The following is a 24,185-nucleotide window of genomic DNA, read 5'->3' as shown; positions in this document are numbered from 1 at the left end:
ATGAGTCAGTGGCGGATTAAATGTACCCTGGGCCCCGGGCTGTCCACCCACCCTGCCCCACCCGGTCATTCCACCCACATTATAATCCACTACTGCCCCCCCCCCCCAATGCTGTCCCCAATAAACATAATGTTTGGTCCCTTGCTACACAGAGGATGTCAGGAGAGAAGGGGGCTGATCTTATAGGGGAGGTCACAGCAGCACAGAGGAAGTCAGGAGATGAGGGGGCTGATCTTAAAGGGGAGGTCACAGCAGCACAGAGGATGTCAGGAGAGGAGGGTGCTGATCTTATAGGGGAGGTCGCAGGGTCCCAGCAGCACAGAGGATGTCAGGAAAGGAGGGTGCTAATCTTATAGGGGAGGTCACAGCGTCCCAGCAGCACAGAGGATGTCAGGAGAGGAGGGTGCTGATCTTATAGGGGAGGTCACAGCAGCAGAGAGGATGTCAGGAGAGGAGGGTGCTAATCCTATAGGAGATGGTCTCCCTCTTCCCTCCTTATAGATGGTCCCCCTCTTCCCCCCCTTATAGATGTTCCCCCACTTCCCTCCTTATAGATGGTCCCCCTCTTCCCCCCTTATAGATGGTCCCCCTCTTATAGATGGTCCCCCTTCCCCCCCCCCTTATAGCTTGTCCCCCTTCCCCTCCCCTTATAGATGGTCCCCCCTCTTCCCTACCTTATAGCTGGTCCCCCCTCTTCCACCTCCCTTATAGCTGGTCCCCATCTTCCCCCCCCCCTTATTGCTGGTCCCCCCTCTCCCCCCCCCTTATAGCTGGTCCCCCCTCTTCCCCCCATTATAGCTGGTCCCCCTCCCCCCCCCCTTATAGCTGGTCCCCCTCTTCCCCCTCCCTTATAGCTGGTACCCCCTCTTCCCCCCCCTTAGAGCTGGTCCCCCCTCTTCCCCTTCCCTTATAGCTGGTCCCCCTCTCCCCCCCCCCATAGCTGGTCCCCCCCTCTTCCCCCCCTTATAGATGGTCCCCCTCCCCCCCCCTCCTTATAGATGGTCCCCCTCTTGCCAGCAGATAACACAAAAAAAACAAAAAACAACACAACTCACCTGCCGTCCGTTCCCCGTCTAGCCTCTCTCCTTCTGCAGCCTCCAGCTGATGTGCGGCTGCCGGGGGTGTCCCGTCCTATCCCCGGCAGCGTGCGCATCAGAGAGCTCCCCGTGCGCCGGAAGTCACAGCAACAGGCGCACGGGGAGCTCTCTGATGCATGCGCTTCCGGGGATAGGACGGGACACTATCGGCAGCTGCACATCAGAGAGTCAGTGGCAGATTATAATGTGAGCGGCGTGGGCCCCCCCGGAGCCTCGGGCCCCGGGCGGCCGCCCAAACCGCCCATATTATAATACGCCACTGATATGTGTGTAGTATTTAGTTATCATGTGTATATAAGTGTATAGTAATTATGTTGTGTATATGTGTGTGCAGTATCCAGTTATGCATACATAAATGTGTACTATCTGGTTTTATGTATAAATGTGTACAGTGGAAATGGCATGAGTATATGTGTGTGCAGTATACATGTTGTGTATATGTGTGGGTAGTAGTCATGTGTATATCTGTGTGCAGTATACATGTGTATATGTGTGTGAAGTATATGTGTGTATGTGTACAGTATGAATGTCATGTGTATATGTATGTAGTAGTCATGTGTATATCTGTGTGCAGTATACATGTGTATATGTGTGTGTAGTAGTCATGTGTATATCTGTGTGCAGCATACATGTGTATATGTGTGTGCGGTATGAATGTGTCAGTACATTAGGGTACATTGTGCGGTGGTTTATGTATATCCGCAGCCTGTGATATTAGTGACTCCCATGTCCTTACACTTCTTTTACTGACATGTGCATCAGTGCTATCAGGAGGCCGCAGGAAAACACTTTACCTCGTCCATCCTCTTACTGTTTTTGTAAGAGATGTTTAAGGGAAACTCTAGTCTTTCTCTATGAGCATTGAACTCATCTCTGATGCACACGCGCCAGGCTTCCAGCAGTTATATCTCGGCAGCGGGAGCGGCTCCAGCAGTAGGACTTTGTGCACGGCATAAGTATAAGGGTCTCTAATGGGGGGTCATCTGGGCTCTGCCCCGGCATGGAGGGTGACAGGTTCCCTTTAAGGATCTGCACCACCAATAAGAACTGCTCTTTCCTTCTGCCTATCTCTATCTTTCTCTTTGCACTGTCTTCTCCACCACTCACAGGAGCTGTTATACACCCTGTAGGAAGTTGACACATAGGGAAAGGAAGTGTAGTTACACACTTAGTCAGTCTTTAGTCAGTCTTAGGGTCCATTTACACAGAAAGATAATCTGACAGATTATCTGCCAAAGATTTGAAGCGAAAGCCAGAAATAGACTATAAACAGAGATCAGGTCATAAAGGAAAGCTTGAGATTTCTCCTCTTTTCAAATCCATTCCTGGCTTTGGCTTCAAATCTTTGGCAGATAATCTGTCAGATAATCTTTCTGTGTAAATGGACCCCTAGTCAAGTCAAGACAGAGGACGCAAGACAAGGCAGTCCCTGCTGTAGTGTAGCTGGGCCCTGGCTCTGACAGGTCCCGTACCAAGTCCAGTGTAGTCTAGTCTGGAGTGTGGTATTAGACAGACGTATAGAAGACACAGAGACTTTCTTCGAAGCAACTCTTTTTCTTACTATGCAGTGCTAAACATCTAACAGAGAGGACAAGTCAGGAATCACCCCAACCCCCGACGTGAACATCTCTTAAAGTGCAGTAACCTATAGCAGAGGAACTGATCCAAATAGAGCAAAATTGCTACTAGTCAACGTACTCTATCTCGCAACACAGGTGACACTGGGACACCCTCAGACACTTCGTTCAACTCAGGTAACCAGGACTGGGGATTGTGTCACCCTAGTAGGACGGGTCACCCGACAATGTAGGGCAACAGGTGGTATAGCGACAACAAAGGTCGAAACACGGGCACAAGTATGCTCAAGTATTTTTCTTATACTTCTTCTAAGTTCTTTTAGAGCAAAGTACTAAATTGGGTTGGGACTCTCAAGACAGACTCCTCTCTACCACTCTGAACATTCACAACCTACTCTTCTCCACTGCTCTCAACCCTCTCTACTCTTGTAAGAACACAACCAAGCCAGCACTGCTGTTCCGCTCCTACCTCACAGTTCTTGGTGCAGATCTAGTCAAGTCCAGATTGTATCATACTGCTCACTTGTATCACTGAAGTAAAAGAAAGTTTATTTATTGTACTGGGACTCAGTAATTATTGCACCAGCACCTACACACAGGTTACACCGTCCCTGGGTAATCTCCCCTTTCTGTGGGTGGCGGTACCGACAGTCCAGGTGGGCATCACTCCACTCCGGACCAACGTGATAAGCGCCCAAAGGAACCCATCACAACCTTGCAGGTCACCGACCATTGGGGAAAGGGTATAGCCAGTTTAAAAAACTAAAAGGAGGTGTGCCTCCATACCTGTGTGCTGATTCAGCACTGGCATCACGACAAGCTACCATCTGGCTGAGCTATACTCCACCGACCAACCACCACAGTAGTGGCATCACTCTGTACCATTTAGCCAGTGACTGGTCGAGCACCACAACAATTGTATCTGGTTACAGAAGGCATTTCTGGCTTAATAGGGCATATCTGGCTACAAGAGACATCCTTGGCTACAGGGGGCATTGAATCTGACTACAGGGAGCATACCAGACTACAGGGCCATGTCTGGCTACAGGGGGCATAGTTACTGGGAGGGAAAATTTTTACTGGCTAAAGGGGGCTTGACTTAACATACCTGCACAGTCTTCTTCGATGACCGTAGACCAAGGTGAAGCAGTTTGAGCTTGATTAGAAGCTATAATAGTGACATTATAAGCTGCTCCAGATATGTTTGCTTGAAACCAGTTCTGATTTGTTGTATAATTTGTGGTTACACCAGAGCAAGGCAGAAATGTGAAATGTATGAGGAATTTCATATTACCTTCTTCTTCAGTGCTGGGCTGTAATTTTAAAATAGGAATCACAGAAACAATTATTGGAAGTAGATTATTTCTTCTATTTGGTTTCTGGCATGATTTATGCTTTTGCAGGCATGCCTAGTATTATTAATATTCAACAAGATATTTTCTTATTATTTTATACTACCTTTCAGATAATAATATAAAACAGTGTCCAATCTATATGTGCTACATAAGGAAGTCAATGCGGAGCTCTCATCAGTCTATGCTGCTCTATGTAAAGTTCACTCTCCTATTAACCAAAACAGCACAAAAAATATCAGCAAAGAAAATACATCTGCATTTATTAGTCTGAGTATGTTTAACTGATCTGGGCTTAAAGGGGTACTTCGGTGGAAACAAAAATTAAAATCAGCTGGTGTAGGAAAGTAATATAGATTTGTAAATTAAAAAAAAAATCTCTAGTCTTCCAGTTTATCAGCTGCTATATGTCCTGCAGTAAGTGGTGTGTTCTTTTCAGTCTGTGCTGCCACCTCTGTCTATGTGAGGAACTGTCCAGAGCAGTAGCAATTCCCCTTAGACAATCTCCTCTGGTGCTACACCTAATGTCATTCTACCATGCTGAATGTATGTTACCACAATTTTATATTTATATAAAATACCGAATGTTATTCCTGTTGTTTCTAAACGCTAACTATACTTTTGGCACTAAAGTCAGTGCTTATAGATTTTCTCTTTTGTAATTTGTTCTTAAAAAACCTAATAAAAACATTGAACCAGAAAATCTCCTCTGCTCTGGACAGTTTCTGTCACTTTCTGACACTAGTTGATTTTTAAAAGAAAATTCTTCGCTGGAGTTCCTCTTTAACCACAGAAATCCCGCTAAACAGCTCTGTCTAAAAGATCAGGCCAGGCTCATACTTACTTTCCAAAGTAATAAGACAGTCCTGATGCCAGCATGGTTTAACCTTCTTGTGGTTATGTTTTCTATTTGTACAGGTCCAATTTCTGCAAAAAAAATACACCACATTAAGGCTATGTTCACACAACATATGAGACCGGACGGATGATCTTTGCAGCCGCAGAGTTCTGATGCGGGCGCATCCATGCGCGCCCGCATCAGAACTCTCCACTGCACACTATGGAGCGAGCGGCCGGAGCCGCTCGCTTCACTGTGTACACTGACAGGGTTTTCTGCGCCCGCTATTCAATGAATAGTGGCCCCAGAAAACTGACATGTCAGTTGTTTGCCGCGCCGCTAGGGATCCCATAGACAGCAACATAATGTATATTTTCGTAATAATCACGGGCGTTGTATAACGGTCGTGGTTTTACAAAAATATACGTTGTGTAAACATAGCCTAATACAGTATATGTCAAGCAACTTACTTCTAATGGAGAAACAAGCTTATAGGCTAGGTTCACAATATGTAGAAATGATGGCCATCTTCCATAATAATGCCTGTCATCACGCAAATAACGTCTGTAATTGAAAGCTTTTAAAGGAGAAGTCCGGCCGTTTTTAAAATCTGGTAGGGGCAGGGGGGTGCTTGATGAGGTGTATGAACTTACCTCTCCCCATGCCCACGATGAACGGCGGGACCAGTCTCGGGACCTTCGACAGAAGGCATTTTCCTCTGAGTTGTTATGATGTAAAGGCCAGTCCTGGCTGGGTGACGGGTCAGTGTTGGAGAGCCCAGAGGGGGTCCCGAGACCAGTCCTGCCACTCACCACAGGCACAGAGAGAGGTAAGTTCATACTCCTGATCAAATTCCCCCCTGCCCCTGCCGGCTGCCAAATGTTAAAACTAGCCAGACTTCTCCTTTAAGGGAGAAAGTCCTGATAGTTTACTTGGGACAGTAGTGCAGTGTCCTGATACCCCCTACATGCCCTCTACACTAATGCATCCATACTTCCTCTAGTAGTAATCGCAGGAAGTTGTTTTATATTCATGTCTATAGAGAAGATTTATCAAAGTGTGTAAAATGCAAACTGGTGTCATTTGCCCACAGCTACCTATAGTTATGTGTTTTCATTCGAAAACGTTATGATGTATTCTACCCTGTCATTAATACAACACCACAAGTAAAAAATGGTGACGTGTTACCGTCTGTATGTCCTGCAGGAAGTGGTCTGTTCTTTCCAGTCCGACACAGTGCTCTCTGCTGCCACCTCTGTCCATGTCAGGAACTGTCCAGAGAAGCAAATCCCCATAGAAAACCTCTTCTGCTCTGGACAGTTTCTGACATGGACTGAGGTGGCAGCAGAGAGCACTGTATCAGACTGGAAAGAATATGCCACTTCCTGCAGGACTTACAGCAGCTGATAAGTACTGGAAGACTGGAGATTTTTAAATAGAATTAAATTAAAATCTATATAACTTTATGACACCAGTTGATTTGAAGGGAAAAAAATCACCAGACTGCCCCTTTAAGTTTATGGGGATAAGATTTTGTCATTCTTTATAAGCACAAGATGTTGCAGAGAAGGTGCTGGCATTTCTTCTAATACATGTTTGATCATCAATTGTCACACACAGACAAAGTATATGAGGTCAGAAAATCAATAGTGAATGTCAATGTCAAAAAAAATAACTCATTATCAAGCTTACCTGCAGGTACAAAGATTGGGCTGCTCCATTCACTCCATACACCTTCTTCATATGTCTGTCGGATCTGAATGTCGTGTCCCTGATCACCATCAAGAGCAAACATGCAATATTCTGCTGGGAAATAACATTTACTCCATCAGAGTCTCCCCTTTAAATGGAAAATGTCCCCCCCCCCTCCCACAAGCTGCTTTTAATCCAAGATCTGTCCTGGTGTCCATTCAGCAGGTGATGCAGTTATTGCCCTAAAAACATATTTTAAACTTGCAGCCCCATGCCCAACGGCTGTGGCTTAGTATGTCTATGCATTAGGCTGGCACACACTCTCTGTCCCTCCTCCCCGCCCTCCTCATCATTAGGAATGCTCCAGGCAGATTGTCTACTATTCCTCACCTATGTCAGCCCGGCACATGGGCTGAATCGTTAAGGCACCTGTGCAATGTTCAGCATGGGGAAAATGTTCCAGTGGCATTCCTAATGATGAAGAGGGTGGGGAGGAGGGACGGAGGGGTGGTGCAAAGTTAGGACACAGATATTCTAAGCCCCTGCCGTTGGCCTTGGGGCTGCAAGTTTAAAAGTTGTTTTTTAGGACAATAACTGCATCACCTGCCAAACGGACCCCAGGACAGATCTTGGATTAAAAGCAGCTATCCAAAGGTACAAGTGGATTGGAAGGGTCAGATTGTGGTTACAGAGTCGCTTTAAAGTACCAGCATACCAGTACCAGCAAATCTCTAGAGAAAACCTCTCCTGCTCTAGACAGTTCCTGACATGGACAGAAATGGAAGCAGAGAGCACAGAGTGGAAAGAATACATAACAAATTATTGGGCCTTTCTTCAGCCAGTTTGGATTTTATCCAACTGTTATTTTTCCCCTCAGATTTACAAATATGGAGTATGCCTTGTGGTGCATCAATAAAAAGTGCTCCAATTGGATTTGAATGAACTATTAACAAAAATAATCCTACAGTCATTTTCCCTTCCTACACATTCTGTTGGAAGTTTTCTGTGTAGGTTTCATTAATAAATCTTTAAGGTTTTGTAAATTTTAGTGCTTGAAAACATGCGCATAAAATGGTGTCACAAAAGCCAACACAAGTGTATCGGGATAGGAACAGTAAATCTGGGACACGTTGATAACATTGCATTAGTCTACATTGATAACTTTTTGGTATTTTAAATAGCCGTACCTTTGCAAGTTGGTATGCCGTCCTCAGAGCAAGTAGTTGAAATCTTTACTTTGCAGGGTAAAGGATCCTGGAAATACAAATGATTTTAATAATTAGAATTTTAATAATAACATTTTCTCAAGACATAGTTACAGGTTCACATAAACCCATCGCCTTAAAGGTAAATAGTAGCTGAGCTGCAGTCACAAGTTGTCATCGCTATACAGTGAACAAAGACAAACTCAGCTCACTGTGTGGTGCGGGCACCGAACAGCTGATGGATAGCTTATCAGCTTGTTCTGCCAGGAAAACCCTTAAACCCTTAAAAAACAGACCAAAATTTATTTTTCTTTATTGTTGTTTATTTGTTATTGTTTTGAATTGGAATTGAATGTGTAGTAATTCCAGTGCATTTAGGTAAATACAAGTTATTATAATCATATGTTTGTTATATATATGTTATATATATATATATATGTATATACACACTACTATACAAAAACGGTAAAAATAATAAATAATAAAGCATTTGTATTCACAAAATTTTAAACGCTATATTATATTCATTAGTACTGTAGGTTATCTTAGACATCTTACCGAATACAATGAATGCCTTTTATATCTTTTGTATCGCACCTCCTTTTTGGTATTTAAGGTCACTGAAAAGAATTCAGGTCTTATCCAGGAAGCTGTTATGTTATTGCCCTTTCTAGTAATAGTGATTTTCCTGTGGTCTGGAGGGTCCAACTTCACTAACAGATTAAAAAATATATATGGATAATGGTTTAAAACTGCAGACTAGCATATATATTAAAGGGATATTCAGATATAACACATTTATTATACGTCGCTAGTGTAAGACTAAATAATAGGGATAAGTGCAACTGGAGCATGCTCCAGTTGCGCTCCTCTCTCCTAAAAAAGTGATACTTGCCTACCTTGGCCCTTCACATATTCCATTCCATTGCTTTCTGGTCTCCATTGCTTTGGCAACATGCACACTTTCTGTGGATCACGAAAACTGTGCACTGTGAAGCTGCATGGTGGAATCACAGACCTCCTGGCATCATGCATCATTATGATGCTGGGAGCCGCAAAAGGGACTGTACTGACACAGTTGCGCAGCTGTATCAGTACAGTCATGCAAAGATTTAAACACTTTCAGGGCTCCCAGCATCATAATGATACATGATGCCAGGAGGTCTGTGATTCCACTGCGCAGCTTCATGGTCCGCAGCTTTAGTGATTCACGGAACGTGTGCATGTGGCCTTATTCCTACCTCTGAGCCTATATGTCTCAGCTAGACCTTCCTACCAAGCCAGTTACTGTCCAAGGGAGAACACCACCAGTAATTGACCGAGTAGGCAGATGCTGTTCACGCAGGGAGTCCAACAGAAAGCGAACAGCAAATCTTTTATTGGTTAAATGGACAACGCGTTTCAAGGGACTTATTGGTGCCCTCTTCATCAGGTCCTGATCACACTACACAGATCACATATTTATATATTAGAGATTTCACAATGAAAAAATGGATGAAAGTCTGGAATGGGATCTTAAAAGTCAAAACCCAGCACTATCGTCACACTAGTAATATAAAATAGATATGATATTTGATAAAATTCTGTGTTTTGTTAAATAGAAACAAGCAACGAATAGAAAGCCCTCATACCCAGTTTGGATGAGGAGGATTGAGAGTCCATCTTGAAATCACATAAATTTGTATCCCCATCTTTCAACAACCGCCTCACACAACTATACTTTATTCATCAGGCTTATCTGACTCCCCTGGGTCTACATCGCATGGGACGCATCCCAGCACCGACATGTCCTAAGTGTCAGGCTGAGCCAGCAGACTTCTGGCATATGGTTTGGACCTACCTATCCATCTCATCTTTCTAGGGAGAATTCAAACAATGTTTGTCATTAATAATTTCAATTCCAGTCCCAGTATCCCAGTATGCTATATGTCTTTTTGGGGTTTTGGATGGGGAGGAGTAGACGCACCATCTCCGAATATTTTTAAGAGAAACCTTGTTTGTAGTGTGAAAATCCATTGCGATCAGATGAATGGACCCACGTATTCCTAATATTACCATCTGGAAAAATCAGGTAACAGCATAATGTCGTATGAGAAAGTTCTTTATATACACAGTAAAAGTCCTAAGAAATTCAATAAAGTGTGGGACCTGTGGTGTCGTTCCCCTTTAACGACACCAACCACAGTGACTGTACCACCTGGAATATGAGCTCTACCATGCATGCATATGCGCGGGCACCCGAACTATATGTACAATAGTATTACCATCTCTTGTGGGCAGTGGAGGAAGGATCAATGCTGAAGTATGTATGCACTTCCTTTCCTTTACTATGATAACACACAGTTATGGACACTGGGCCCTACATTGGTTGGGCTAGGTTATGCTTTGTATGCTTTTTTTTTTTATTCCTCTGGAAGATAGAGTGGTCGGCACTGCTGTAGGCTATTATGTCTATAGGAGGTATAATACCGGCGTTTAGTGAAAGGACTGGTGTTATGTCAATACGGGTGGTGCTCACTCAAGATGAAGGACAGTGTCGTCCAAATAGAAACCAATCCATACAAAGAAAGTAGGAAAAAATGAGGGCACTCACCCGTATGCTTGACTTCTTTTATTTCAATTCATATCGTGCATGCAGACGAGGACATGGTCTGCCCGCTGTAGTGAGGACGCCAACCCCTCCCCCGATGACACGTGACAGCTGTTTCGCACGTAGATCACGTGCTTCGACTGACGTCAGTCGAAGCACGTGATCTACGTGCGAAACAGCTGTCACGTGTCATCGGGGGAGGGGTTGGCGTCCTCACTACAGCGGGCAGACCATGTCCTCGTCTGCATGCACGATATGAATTGAAATAAAAGAAGTCAAGCATACGGGTGAGTGCCCTCATATTTTCCTACTTTCTTTGTATGGATTTGTATGCTTTTTTGTATGACTTACCCATGTTGTTTGATGGCACTACCTCATGTAGCCACATTGCCTTATGATATACTGCTTTATACTTTGTACTATACATGATGCGTATGTGCTATACTTATCCTTAATAAAACCGAGTTAAAAAAAAGAAACGAGCAACAATAAAAAGTTTTCCATTAAAAAAATATTTACAATAAAGGATATTATAAATAAACAACTCATTGTCTAAAAATCCTAAAGAATCTAAAGTTATGAATAAATAAACACACGTTAGGGGCCTGAGGCAAATCTCTCATTGTAGTAATATCAAAATGTATTTACAAATTGCAGTCTTTGAACTCTGATTACAGTACTAGTTTGTTTACCATAGTGGTTCCTGTCCTTCGTGAATAACATAAAGAATGACTGGGTCAGTGTTGCAACTGGATCCTTAGCTCAATAGGTAAGCATCCAGACTAGGGATGGTCCGAACCCGCCGAGGTTCGGGTTCGGATGAACCCGAACGCTCAGCATCGGATTCCCGCTGTCTGCCGACTCCGTGCAGCGGGCGGATACAGCGGGAGGACCGCCTGGAAAACTGGGATACAGCCTATGGCTATGGCTGTATCTCAGTTTTCCAGGCGGTCCTCCCGCTGGATCCACCCGCTGCACAGAGCGGGCAGACAGCGGGAATCACTACCGAGGGTTCGGGTTCGTACGACCCCGAACCGAACTCGGCTCGTACCATCCCTAATCCAGACCAACAACATAAGCTATGCTGGTATAATTGATGCTAAGAAATTTAGATTAGGAAGACAGTAAGGAGGTCATAGTACAGTTTTAGGTTGTACAGGGGAACACGGCAAGGTTGGCCTTTATCGGGCCTTTTATTCACCATTGCCGTGGAACCTCTGGCTTCCCTTATTTGCTCCTCTAAAGACATAATTGCGTTTCCCTGGGGGGTGGGGAGGAAAAAAATCTCCTTATACGCAGACGATATGATGCTATACATGCTAGACAAATCTATCGGCCCAATATTGTCTATTATGACCATTAACCATTAATTGACCATTAATTGGGATAAATCCGTGGTCTTACACCTTGGCTGACTGCGGATGATGCAGCCTGCATTGAAGGACAGGGCAGGCCATTGCCCACTCTAAGATTGCTAAACAGGGTTTGGGATAAAACAAAATTATTGTTGGGGATAACTGGCTTTACTAACTTTACTCCTCTCTGGAGAAATCCACGGCTACCAGAACTATTCCGGTTGGAGGGATTTTCTCCGAGGAGAGCTTTGGGAATTTATTTTTTGGCACAGGTCTGGAAAGATGGAGCGATTGTCTCATTTGACTATCTTAAAGTGTGACTGTCATTAAAAATTTTTTTTCCAGAAATCAATAGTCCAGGCGATTTTAAGAAACTTTGTAGTTGGGTTTATTAGCCGAAAAATGATTTTTTTATCATGAAAAAGCAGTTTGAAGCTCTCCCCCCTGTCTTCATGGTTTTTCTTTGGAGAGAGGCACCAAAACAGGACAACAAAGAGTTAATTTACAGCAACATCACAGGCTCTCTCCTCTGACAGTCACCGTTGAGCTCTCTGACCTCTATATAGACAAATAGATACAAGACTTAGGTCCCATTGACGATTCACAATGGTAGGAGGCGTTGGGAATGGTCCCTGAAGCTCAGAGGATGCCACAACTTTTCATGTTACATAGGGTATACAAAACCCCGTACATTATGCATAAGATAGGATATAGGCAAACTTCTGATTGCCCAAAATGTGATATGAAGGAGGCCCACATACTACACATGTTTTGGGAATGCCGGGAACTGGATAGTTATTGGAGGGGTGTGAGAGATATAATACAGCAAGTCTTCGGCATTACCATAAAAATGACACCATAGCGCTATGTATTGGGGCTCCTGGAGGACTTACAACTCAATAATTATACTGTTCTGGGGGTACAAAGAGTGCTCTTTCAAGCTAGGTAAACTATACCTTCTAAATGGATCCAACAGGATGCTCCTACAATAGCCGAGTTCTTGAACAGAATGAATTTAATTATAATGGAAAGAGGAGTATATGTTAAAAAGAAGTGCCTACATAAGTTTGAACAAATATGGGAAAAGTGGCTAGATACTCCAGAATGCCGGACCCCAAAAGACGAGTCTCCCATAACTGTTTGGGTGTGTTGTGCTCTTATCCCTTTATTTTCTTCTTATAGAAACCATCTGAGAAGTAAGGCACAGGATGTGGCATAACTAGTATGGTTTTGCTGCTGTTTTAAGTTACTGATTATGTTATCGGATATTGATACAGGTATTTGTACTATCCTTATATTTCTTTATTTTGTTTGGCTCTTCAGTGACGAGCCAACTACATTACTTAGCATGGCATAGCAATGATCAGTGTATGCAATCTATTGATTGAAGGTAAAAGTCCCCCAGGGGGACTTAAAATGTGTAACTAAAAAATACCCCACAGCCCCTCCCCCAATAAAGATTAAAATCACCCCCCTATCCCATAATATAAATAAAACATATAAAAATAAATAAACATTTGATATACTGTAGTGTGCGTAATTGTCCGATTAAAATATAACAATTGACATTGCGAATGGCGAACGGCGTAAATGAAAAGAGGGAAAAAAGTGCCAGGATTGACGATTTTTTGTTATATTATATATATATATATATATATATATATATATATATATATATATATATATAAATTTATGAAAAAAAATGATCTAAATGTCCGATCTACACAAATATGGTATTATTTAACCCTTTCAGGACCAGGCTAATTTTCATTTTTGCGTTTTCGTTTTTTCCTCCTTGTGCTTAAAAGGCCATAGCACTTGCATTTTTTACACCTACAGACCCACATGAGCCCTTATTTTTTGCGTCACTAATTGTACTTTGCAATGACAGGCTGAATTTTTGCATAACGTATACTACGAAACCAGAAAAAAATTCAAAGTGTGGTGAAATTGAAAAAAAGAAAGCATTTCTTTTATTTGGGGGAAATGTGTTTTTACGCCATTCGCTCTGGGGTAAAACTGACTTGTTATGCATGTTCCTCAAATCATTCCGATTAAAACGATATATAATATGTATAACTTATATTGTATCTGATGGCATGTAAAAAATTCAAACCATTGTTAACAAATATATGTTCCTTAAAATCGCTCCATTCCCAGGCTTATAGCACTTTTATCCTTTGGTCTATGGGGCTGTGTGAGGTGTAATTTTTTGCACCATGATGTTTACTTTCTATCGGTACCTTGATTGCACATATACGACTTTTTGATCGCTTTCTATTACATTTTTTCTGGATTTGATGCAACCAAAAATGCGCAATTTTGCACTTTGGGATTTTTTTGTGCTGACGCCATTTACCGTGCGAGATCAGGAATGTGATTAAGTAATAGTTCGGGCGATTACGCACGCGGCGATAGCAAACATGTTTATTTATTTATTTACTTTTATTTAAAACCTGGGAAAAGGGGGGTGATTCAGACTTTTATTAGTGGAGGGGGCTTTTTACTAATACCAATCCTTTTTTTTTTTTTTTTTTTATACACATATACTAGAAGCCCCCCAGGGGGACTTCTAGTATATACACTTTGATCTCTCATAGAGATCTCTGCAGCATAGATATGCTGCAGAGATCCATGAGATAGGCACTCGTTTACAGGGCTGTATTAACAGCTGCTGCTGCCCTAGGCACTAAACCTGAAGACACCCCATCTTCACGCACCTATTGGCGATTCCAGACCTGACCAATACCACCATACCCCCCCCCCCCCCACCCCCCTGGAAAAGACACCAGATTAACTGGCAAGTCTGAACGGGAGGGGGGAAACTAAAAAAATAAAAACAAAAAAAATATTTTTTTCTGTCCCCCTGCTCCCTGGTGCTGCCCCCCTGCAAGGTGCTGCCCTAGGCACCGGACCACGGGTGCCTAGTGGTAAATATGGCCCTGCTTGTTTACTTCCGGCTGCTTCAGCCGGAAGTAAACGAGTGCCGAGACAGGGACGGCGCCATCTTGGAGCGGTCCCCGGCCGGCTTCAGTTACGGAGATTGCTCCTCTCCGCCACTAGACACCAGGGATAAGCTGCGTCCGGTAATCAGATGCAGCTGTCATGTTTGACAGCTGCATCTGATTACTGTATTAGCGGGCACGGCGATCGGACCGTGCCCGCTAATACCGGCGGTCCTGGGCTACAAGCGGCACCTGGGACCGCCGCGGTATGGAGTGGGGTCGCCGCGCCCGCGCGAGGACGTACAGTTCCGTCCTCGTGCGGGAAAGGGTTAAAACTAGAGATCATGGCACAAAAAAATTACACCCCATACAGCCCCGTAGGTGAAAAACTAAAACGGTTATGAAAGTCACAGTAGGGCCATTTTATTAATAATTAATTGCAAAAAAAAGGAATTCATAAAAAAAAAATATATAACATTAATAAATTAGTGTAAACCTGCATATGGTTGTGTTCCGACTGACCTATAGAATAATGGTATCATGTCACTTTTACCGTATAGGGCATTATGTAGACACAGGAACCCCCAAAAGTTACCATATTCCATTCTTTTTTACAATTTCACCAATTTATATTTTCATAAATAATATTTGGGGGGTTCCGTCATACGTGTTATAGTAGAATGAAAGGCACCATTACAATAACACCTATTCCTGAAAAAAACAAGCCCTTACATGGCCCTGTAGAAATAAAAATAAAAATGCTAGAGCTCTTAGAAGGGGAGGAGGAAAAAACGAAAACGCAAAAATGAAAATTAAGGCGGTCCACTGGGTCATTTTGGGCTTAGTCCTCAAAGGGTTAAGGAGTGTCTGTTGTCTTTTATTTTAATATTTATAGGCCCATTAAGGGGTCTGTAACGTTTGTACTTCTGTTATGTAATTTCATAGTTATGTAGACAGGGGGATCAATCTTCTGCCACATAACAAAGCTGTGTTATTAATAGAATATGGCAGGTAACAGTTTAATGTGGCTTTACCATGCCTGCACTTCTGCTGTTCCTATCGCTGGTTCCACATTCTGCTTCCCCTTTCATTACTAAGGACTATAGATATATACTTTCATCACATAAAAGTGAGTGGGTCTTTCTTCTCTATTTACTACAGGTAAATGCTAAAAACTAGTCGTACTTACCTGCTTGGTCCAAAATAAGAGTAATCTGTTTAGATATGTAGTTCTGTCCGTTTTCTTCAGCTATAACTTCTATAGAAATATTTTCCCTCATGTGCACAACGTCATTACTCAGACTAATGTAAGATAGACTTCCCACATTAAAATATGAACATTCTGTATCGTCTCTGTGGAGGCTGAAAGAGAGAAGAATTAGGAAACAAATGCAATATGCATGGTCATCCAGAACATGAAAACCACTGGTGAAGTGAATAACATTGACTCAAAAGGTTGTATAAATAAGACAGCAAGTGAACAGTCAGTTCTTGAAGTTGATATATTCTAACTAGGAAAAATGGGCAAGCATAAAGATCAGAATGGTTTTGAAAAGTTGTGGTGTGCATATATAAAGGCACTATAGTCCATAATAAAGTTATGGAACTAAGCGTATGTCTTTTATGGTGTGTTTAGACAGAGAGATTTATCTGACAGATTTTTGAAGCCAAAACCAGGAATGGGATTCGGGATTTTATGAAATGTTCTCTGTTTATAGTCTGTTCCTGGCTTTGCCTTCAAAAATTTGTCTGGTAAATTGCTAATTTTACTTGCACAATACACATGGCATCACGAAATCTGCAACGCAATCTGCATGGTTTTGCTCTGGGTTTTTTTTGCTGTAAATTTTAAAGCATAAATGCTGTGAGTTCCCCCTTACCCTAAAACTAAGAGAGGGAAGACATGCATGCTATGATTGAGGTTTTTCTTTCATAGTTTACCATTAGAGATGAGCAAATACGATTCGATCAAGATGGTATTCGATCGAATATTGCGGTATTTGAAAGATTCAAATTCAATCGAATAGTGTGGCGAATATGCGGGAAACATTTGAAAGCCCTCCCATCGCAGTTGGTGCTTTTGTTAATCCAATCACCATGCAGGGAGGCTATGAGGGACCCTGGGAGTACGCACGCATCGCGAGAACGGCGTCTACCCTCATTGGATAGCTGAACCACATGACCTCGAATCTTAAATATTTGGCTCCCGCTTCTCGACCCCAGATGCGCTTTCAACCCAGCCAGGGAAAGATCTTGGAGCAGGGAGAGAGAGGTTTTTAGTAGCGTTTTGGTCAGGCAGGCTTACTACAGAACCCAAGATAGAGCCAAAAAGTCATCTATGAATCCAAAGCACTTCTCAGTGCTTAGACAGAGATAGCAGCAGGTGTATTCATTCCTGTACCCTGTGTGTACAGGTAACTCATAGTGTCCCTGGTGTAGCCCACTAAGGGCACGTTACACAAACTGTTCCAGTAGCCCACTAAGGACACGTGATACATACTGTTTCAGAAGCCCACAGAGGGTATGTGATACATACTGTTCCAGAAGCCCAGTAAAAGGCATGTGATACATACTGTTCAAATAGCCCACTAAGGGCACGTGATACATACTGTTCCAGTAGCCCACTAAGGACACGTGATACATACTGTTTCAGAAGGCCACAGAGGGTATGTGATACATACTGTTCAAGTAGCCCACTAAGGTCACGTGATACATACTGTTCCAGTAGCCCAATAAGGGCACGTGATAATACTGTTTTAGAAGCCCACTAAGGGCACGCAATACATACTGTTTCAGAAGCCCACAGAGGGCAAGTGATACCACACAGCAAAAAAAAAAAACTTTGAATCCAAAGTACTTCTCAGTGCTACTACATAGATCGCAGCAGCACATTGGAATCATGTATGTAACGATGCACAAGAAAAACGAACAAAATGTGTGAACATTGCCGTAAGCGTTCATAAAGCGTTTGAAAATACTTTTCCTTCGCAACTGCGGAGAGTGGCATTATACTGCAATTTTGGGGTGTTGGGTGCACCCAGGCATGCTCCCCCTAATGTCCCAGTGTCATTCCGGAGGTGTTGGTATCGTCTAGGGAGGTTTCATGGGGGACTTAGTGACCTCCAAGTGGTCGAATTTGAATTTCCAAGTGCCGATAATTTTTTTCCCATAGATAATGGGATTGAATATTCGTTCGAATAGTCGAATCTCGGTGCCTATTCGATTCGAATTCTCAAAAGTCGAATATTTTACTACTCGCTCATCTCTATTTACCATATATACCTTGTACTGTATTTATACTTCTTGCATTTTATTCCCAAATGTCTCATTTTCTCATTAAACAGTGACTGCTGCACATAGTGCTGAATGTGCTGAATAATGCAATGATATATCCATAGACCGATCTCTAAATCCCTGCCTCTTTGTAACCAGCTAAATAGTTAAATCATAAACTGTTGGTAGCTATCACTAGGAGCAGTTTGAGGACTTACTGCATATATATATATATATATATATATATATATATATATATACACTCACAGGCCACTTTATTAGGTACACCTGTCCAACTGCACGTTACCACTTAATTTCTAATCAGCCAATCACATGGCAACAACTCAGTGCATTTAGGCATGTAGACATGGTCAAGACAATCTCCTGCAGTTCAAACCGAGCATCAGTATGGGGAAGAAAGGTGATTTGAGTGCCTTTGAACGTGGCATGGTTGTTGGTGCCAGAAGGGCTGGTCTGAGTATTTCAGAAACTGCTGATCTACTGGGATTTTCACGCACAATCATCTCTAGGGTTTACAGAGAATGGTCCGAAAAAGAAAAAACATCCAGTGAGCGGCAGTTCTGTGGGCGGAAATGCCTTGTTGATGCCAGAGGTCAGAGGAGAATGGGCAGACTGGTTCGAGCTGATAGAAAGGCAACAGTGACTCAAATAGCCAACCGTTACAACCAAGGTAGGCAGAAGAGCATCTCTGAACGCACAGTACGGCCAACTTTGAGGCAGATGGACTACAGCAGCAGAAGACCACACCGGGTGCCACTCCTTTCAGCTAAGAACAGGAAACTGAGGCTACAATTTGCACAAGCTCATCGAAATTGGACAGTAGAAGATTGGAAAAACGTTGCCTGGTCTGATGAGTCTCGATTTCTGCTGTGACATTCGGATGGTAGGGTCAGAATTTGGCGTCAACAACATGAAAGCATGGATCCATCCTGCCTTGTATCAACGGTTCAGGCTGGTGGTGGTGATGGTGTCATGGTGTGGGGAATATATTCTTGGCACTCTTTGGGCCCCTTGTACCAATTGAGCATCGTTGAAACGCCACAGCCTACCTGAGTATTGTTGCTGACCATGTCCATCCCTTTATGACCACAATGTACCCAACATCTGATGGCTACTTTCAGCAGGATAATGCGCCATGTCATAAAGCTAGAATCATCTCAGACTGGTTTCAAATGGCCTCCACAGTCACCAGATCTCAATCCAATAGAGCATCTTTGGGATGTGTTGGAACGGGAGATTCGCATCATGGATGTGCAGCCGACAAATCTGCGGCAACTGTGTGATGCCATCATGTCAATATGGACCAAAATCTCTGAGGAATGCTTCCAGCACCTTGTTGTATCTATGCCACGAAGAATTGAGGCAGTTCTGAAGGCAAAAGGGGGTCCAACCCGTTACTAGCATGGTGTACCTAATAAAGTGGCCGGTGAGTATATGTATATATATATATATATATATATATATACATATATATATATATACAGTTGTGCTAAAACGTTTACATAGCCTGGCAGAATTTTTGCTTTCTTGTCCTTTTTTTGGAGAATATGATTAATGACGGATTTTTTTTTGTCATTCATGGTTAGTGGTTTGGTGAAGCTATTTATTGTCAAACGATTGTGTTTTCTCTTTTTAAATCATAATGACAACCAAAAACATCAAATTGACCCTAATAAAAAAGTTTACATACCCAAGTTCTGAATACTGTGTATTGCCCCCTCTAACTTCAATGACAGCTTGAAGTCTTTTGTGGTAGTTGTGGATGAGGCTCTTTATTTTTTCAGATGGTAAATTGCCCATTCTTCTTGGCAAAAAGCCTCTAGTTCCTGTAAATTCCTGGGCTGTCTTGCATGAACTGCTTGCTTGAGAACTTCCCAGAGTGGCTCAATGATATTGAGGTCAGGAGACTAAGATGGCCACTCCAGAACCTTCACTTTGTTCTGCTGTAGCCAATGACTGGTCAGCTTGGCCTTGTGTTTTGGATTGTTGTCATGTTGGAATGTCTAAGGACATTGCATGCATAGCTTCTGGGCTGATGAGTGCAAATTTGCCTTCAGTATGTGCTGATAACGTGTTGCATTCATCTTTTCTTCAAGATACTTTGTTGTGTTTGAGCATTAATGTCTTTCTTCTGGCGACTCAACCATGCAGCCCATTTTAAGTGCCTCCTTATTGTGCATCTTGAAACAGCAACACCACTTTTTTCAGAAAGTCCTTTATTTCCGCTGTTGTTATTTGTGAGTTTTTCTTTACATCCCGAACAATTTTCCTGGCAGTTGTGGCCGAATTTTTTGTTATTCTACCTGAATGTGGTTTGGTTTTTACAGAGCCCCTGATTTTTTTATTTGTTTATCACAGTTTGAACAATGCTGACTAGAATTATCAAGTCCTTGGATAGAATATCATTGAGCCACTCTAGGGAGATCTCAAGCACGCAGTTCATTCCAAGACATTCCAGGAATTTACAGGATTTGAAGGCTTTTTGCCATTGATGTTAGAGGTGACACAGTATTATGAACTAGGGTATGTAAACTTTTACTTAGGGTCATTTGGATGTTTTTGAGAAAACACAATAGTTTACCAAAAAATGTCTTCACCCAACCACTATGAGTGTTATTATTCATATTCTCTGAAAAAGGACATAAAAAAGGTAGAATTCTGCAAGGTTATGTAAACTTTTGAGCACAACTGTGTATGTATGTATATATATATATATATATATATATATATATATATATATATATATATATACATTTTTTTTTTTTTTTTTTTTATTTTTTTTTTTTTCTAAATTAAGTGCAATTCATAATACAGTGGTTCCCCAATTTACAATGGCCTCAAGATACAAAACTTTCAATGTAAAATGTTCCCTTTTGGACAATTATAACTTGAGACTAGACCAATGAAAGTGCCCATTTTACTGGTAAAACCCCAGTGTTAGGCTGGGTTCACACTACGTTTTTGCAATCCGTTTTTTTCATCCATTTTTTGCAAAAAAACGGATGAAAAAAACGGATGCATTTGTGTCCATCCGTTTTGATCCGTTTTTCCATTGACTTCCATTGTAAAAAAAACGGATCAAAGCGGATCCGTTTTTTTTTTTGACGGACGCAAAAACATAGCTGACACTACTTTTGTGTCTGTTAAAAAAAACGGATCTGATTTGATCCGTTTTTTTTTTTTTACAATGGAAGTCAATGGAAAAAAGGATCAAAACGGATGCACATTAATGCATCCGGTATTTCCATCCGTTTTTCATCCGTTTTTTGCAAAAAACCGGATGAAAAGAACGGATTACAAAAACGCAGTGTGAACCTAGCCTTACTGAAGTGGATGCAGTGACTGGCTGTCTAGTATCCCCTCCCTACAGTATGGTGTGATACTACATGTCTTGTACTGCTTCTTTACCTGCGCCAGGATGAGTTGCTCCTTTGGGCACCGGGTAAGGGTGGCTTTATTTTATTTTTCTGATACCCTGTGTGATCTGTACAGGACCCTAAACATGCTCCCGTTTTCTACAAAGAAAGTGATTTACAGCTTCCAGTAGTACTTTCTGACTGTTGTATATAAGTATTTGCTTTATCCATTTTAGTTAGCTTCTTATTCTCATATGTTTCTTATTTTGGGATGACATTTTGGGGGTTCAGAACCAATTACCAGTTTTCCATAGAGTTTTGGTCTCAACATACAATGGTTTCAACATACAATGGTTATCCTGGAACCAATTAATATTGTATGCTGAGGGACCACTGTATACAGAAAAGCTTCTAAATAGTGTTGAGCGGACTTGCTGAATTGTTTGGGTTTGGCAACGTTCTCTGAACACGAACACTCGGCAGTGGACTCTCGGAGGCTGTAGAAGTTGGATGGTGCTCTAGGGAGTCCTGGAAAACATGGATACAACCTATGGCCGATGGTTATATTCATGATTCGAAATCCCAATTGTTTGGGTTTGGAGAATGTTGCTGAACCCATACAGTTGGGCAACATTACAGCAAGTCCACTCAACACTGCTCCTAAGCTCTCTCTAGTATTGGTTGCAAGTAAAGTACTTACCCATTGGGGCTTTCCTTGAAGCTTACCTCCCTTAATGCTCACAGGTCTGCCCATCCTGTTGGTGCTGACTATTGTTGTCATACTATTGTCAGTCACCAGCCACTCAGCACCCAGGACTGGCTGACTAATAAGTGAGCCCAGGTGCTGAGCAAATCTAGGCTCTAGCTAGGGGTCCAATCATAAAGCTTTTTCTCAAAGGAAAGTCTGCAAGGGACATTCGCACTATCACTGTCACAATGGGGGAGAAGTGTCCTTCCTATAGCACTGTTAAAGCCTGGGTTTCTCATTTTAAGACTTGGTATTTCACCATTAAAGATGAACCCCGCAGTGGGAACCCCTTAACAGACCCAGCATCAAGATGCTGTCTATAAACTGATTCTTGAGGACCACTGAATATCAGCCAAAAATATATCCTAAATACTGGGCATCTCCCGGGACTGTGTTTGTTTCATTATTACCAATATCCTAGAGCTGCTTTCTGCAAAAAGGGTGTTGACATTTTTGAAAAGTGAACAGGAGGCACAAGTTCAGGCGTCCAGAGCTGTTTGGGCCCATTTGATGCTACAAAGGACTTTTTGGATAGGTTAATGACTGAGGAGAAAACCTAATTTATAATCTAATTTGAACCTTATTTATTATCCAGAAACCAAGGAACAGTCAAAGGAATGGCACCAGAGTGGGTTCCTACGACATAAGAAGTTCTGCACCCAGAAATCAGGCAAAAAAGTCAGAGCGTCTGTTTTCTGAGACGAAAATGCAGTTCTGTTGGTGGACTACCTACAACAGGGCTTCAGTATAACCGGAGAGCTGATTGAGGCAATTAGGATGAAACGCTGCGGAAAGTTGACCAAAGGGATCCTTTTCTTGCAGGATAATGCAGCTTCGCACAACTCCTTATTTGTGGCTGCCAAATTGAAGACCCTAGGTCTCAAGTATGTCCACATTCCCTATTCATCTAACCTGGCCCATTATCTGTTTTCTAACTTGAGGAAACACCTGAAAGGTTGTCATTTTGATGACAATGCCAATAAAAATGAGTGAAGCACACTTGGGGGCCTATTCCACAGGAGCCATAATCGGCCGAATCGGCCCCATTCGGCCTGATTCGGCCGATTATCGCTCTGTGGAACAGAGAGAACGATCAGCCGTTAATCGTGTCATCGGCTGATCAGTGATTTAGGTTCAGACCTAAAATCGTCGTTTGCCACCAGCGCATTGCTGGTGGCAAATGGTTGCATGGTTGAATAGCGGTGCGCGGCGGCAATCAACGATTTCAGCAGAACCATACATTACCTGTCCGGGCTGCAGGTCTTCTTCTTCCGGTCCTGCGCGGCAGCATCGGCTTCGGAGCAGGGCTCTCTGAACTGACAGACCACTAAGCCAATCACTGCCCGGGACCACCGCGGCCAGTGATTGGCTGAGCGGTCTGTCAGTTCAGACAGCCCTGCTCTGAAGCTGCTGCGGCTCGCGGGACCGGGAGAAGAAGACCTGCGCCCGGACAGTTAATGTATAAAGCAAGGGCTGCAAGGACATCGGTAACGATGTCCCTGCAGCCCTTGTTTCACGATCAGCGGGGCCGTGGAATAGGCCCAGTAAACGAGCGCTGATCTAGCAGATCGGCACTCGTTTACGTGGTTACTTTCAAAACTTTGACTCCATTAATTCTGTCCAAAGCCAGGAACTTTTCAGCACCCCCTCGTAGACTGTGTGTCAATTTGTCTTTGCTGACCTCCTACGTTCCTTGGGTTTGTTTTTGGACTTTAGACTTGTGCCAGTAGACTCTGGTGCAGTCAAAGAGACTTAGGGCCTATTCCACCGAACGATAATCGCTTGGTGGAATAGAGAAAAAGATCAGCCAATGATCGTTTCATCGGCTGATCGTTTATTTAGGCCCAAACCTAAAATCATCGGTCACCCACCGCGCATCGCTGCGTGGAATAGTGATGCGCGGCGGGCGACCGACGATTCAAGCAACACACATTACCTAGCAGGGCTTCTCCTCAGATCTGTCTTCATCCTGGTCCCACGCGCAGCAGCAGCTTCGGTGCCGCCTGACTGAGCTGTCAGACTGCTCAGCCAATCATAGGCCAGGTTCGCCACGGTCAGTGATTGGCTGAGTGGTCTGACAGCTCAGTCAGGCCACTCCGGAGTTGATGCTGCGAGCGGGACCGGTATGAAGATGGA

General features: G+C 42.9%; 1 protein-coding gene across 3 annotated transcripts in view; it reads right to left on the bottom strand.

The window, feature by feature from the left end:
* Nucleotides 1-24,185, bottom strand: part of IL12RB1 (interleukin 12 receptor subunit beta 1) — a 102,800-nt gene that overhangs the window by 29,223 nt on the left and 49,392 nt on the right. For 2 of the 3 annotated variants that reach the window (XM_069976667.1, XM_069976665.1), the window contains exons 3-8: nucleotides 15,841-16,013; nucleotides 8,320-8,474; nucleotides 7,744-7,810; nucleotides 6,557-6,670; nucleotides 4,871-4,953; nucleotides 3,783-3,987 (exon numbers count right to left, since the gene is read on the bottom strand). In XM_069976667.1, the coding sequence (XP_069832768.1) occupies nucleotides 3,783-3,987; nucleotides 4,871-4,953; nucleotides 6,557-6,670; nucleotides 7,744-7,810; nucleotides 8,320-8,474; nucleotides 15,841-16,013 (797 nt within the window). The remainder of the gene's footprint in view (nucleotides 1-3,782; nucleotides 3,988-4,870; nucleotides 4,954-6,556; nucleotides 6,671-7,743; nucleotides 7,811-8,319; nucleotides 8,475-15,840; nucleotides 16,014-24,185) is intronic. The other variant, XM_069976666.1, reaches the window with a different exon arrangement.

This window comes from Dendropsophus ebraccatus, chromosome 7 (genome assembly GCF_027789765.1).
Source record: "Dendropsophus ebraccatus isolate aDenEbr1 chromosome 7, aDenEbr1.pat, whole genome shotgun sequence".
Taxonomy (NCBI): Eukaryota; Metazoa; Chordata; class Amphibia; order Anura; family Hylidae; genus Dendropsophus; species Dendropsophus ebraccatus.
This window is presented reverse-complemented; position numbering and strand designations above follow the sequence as displayed.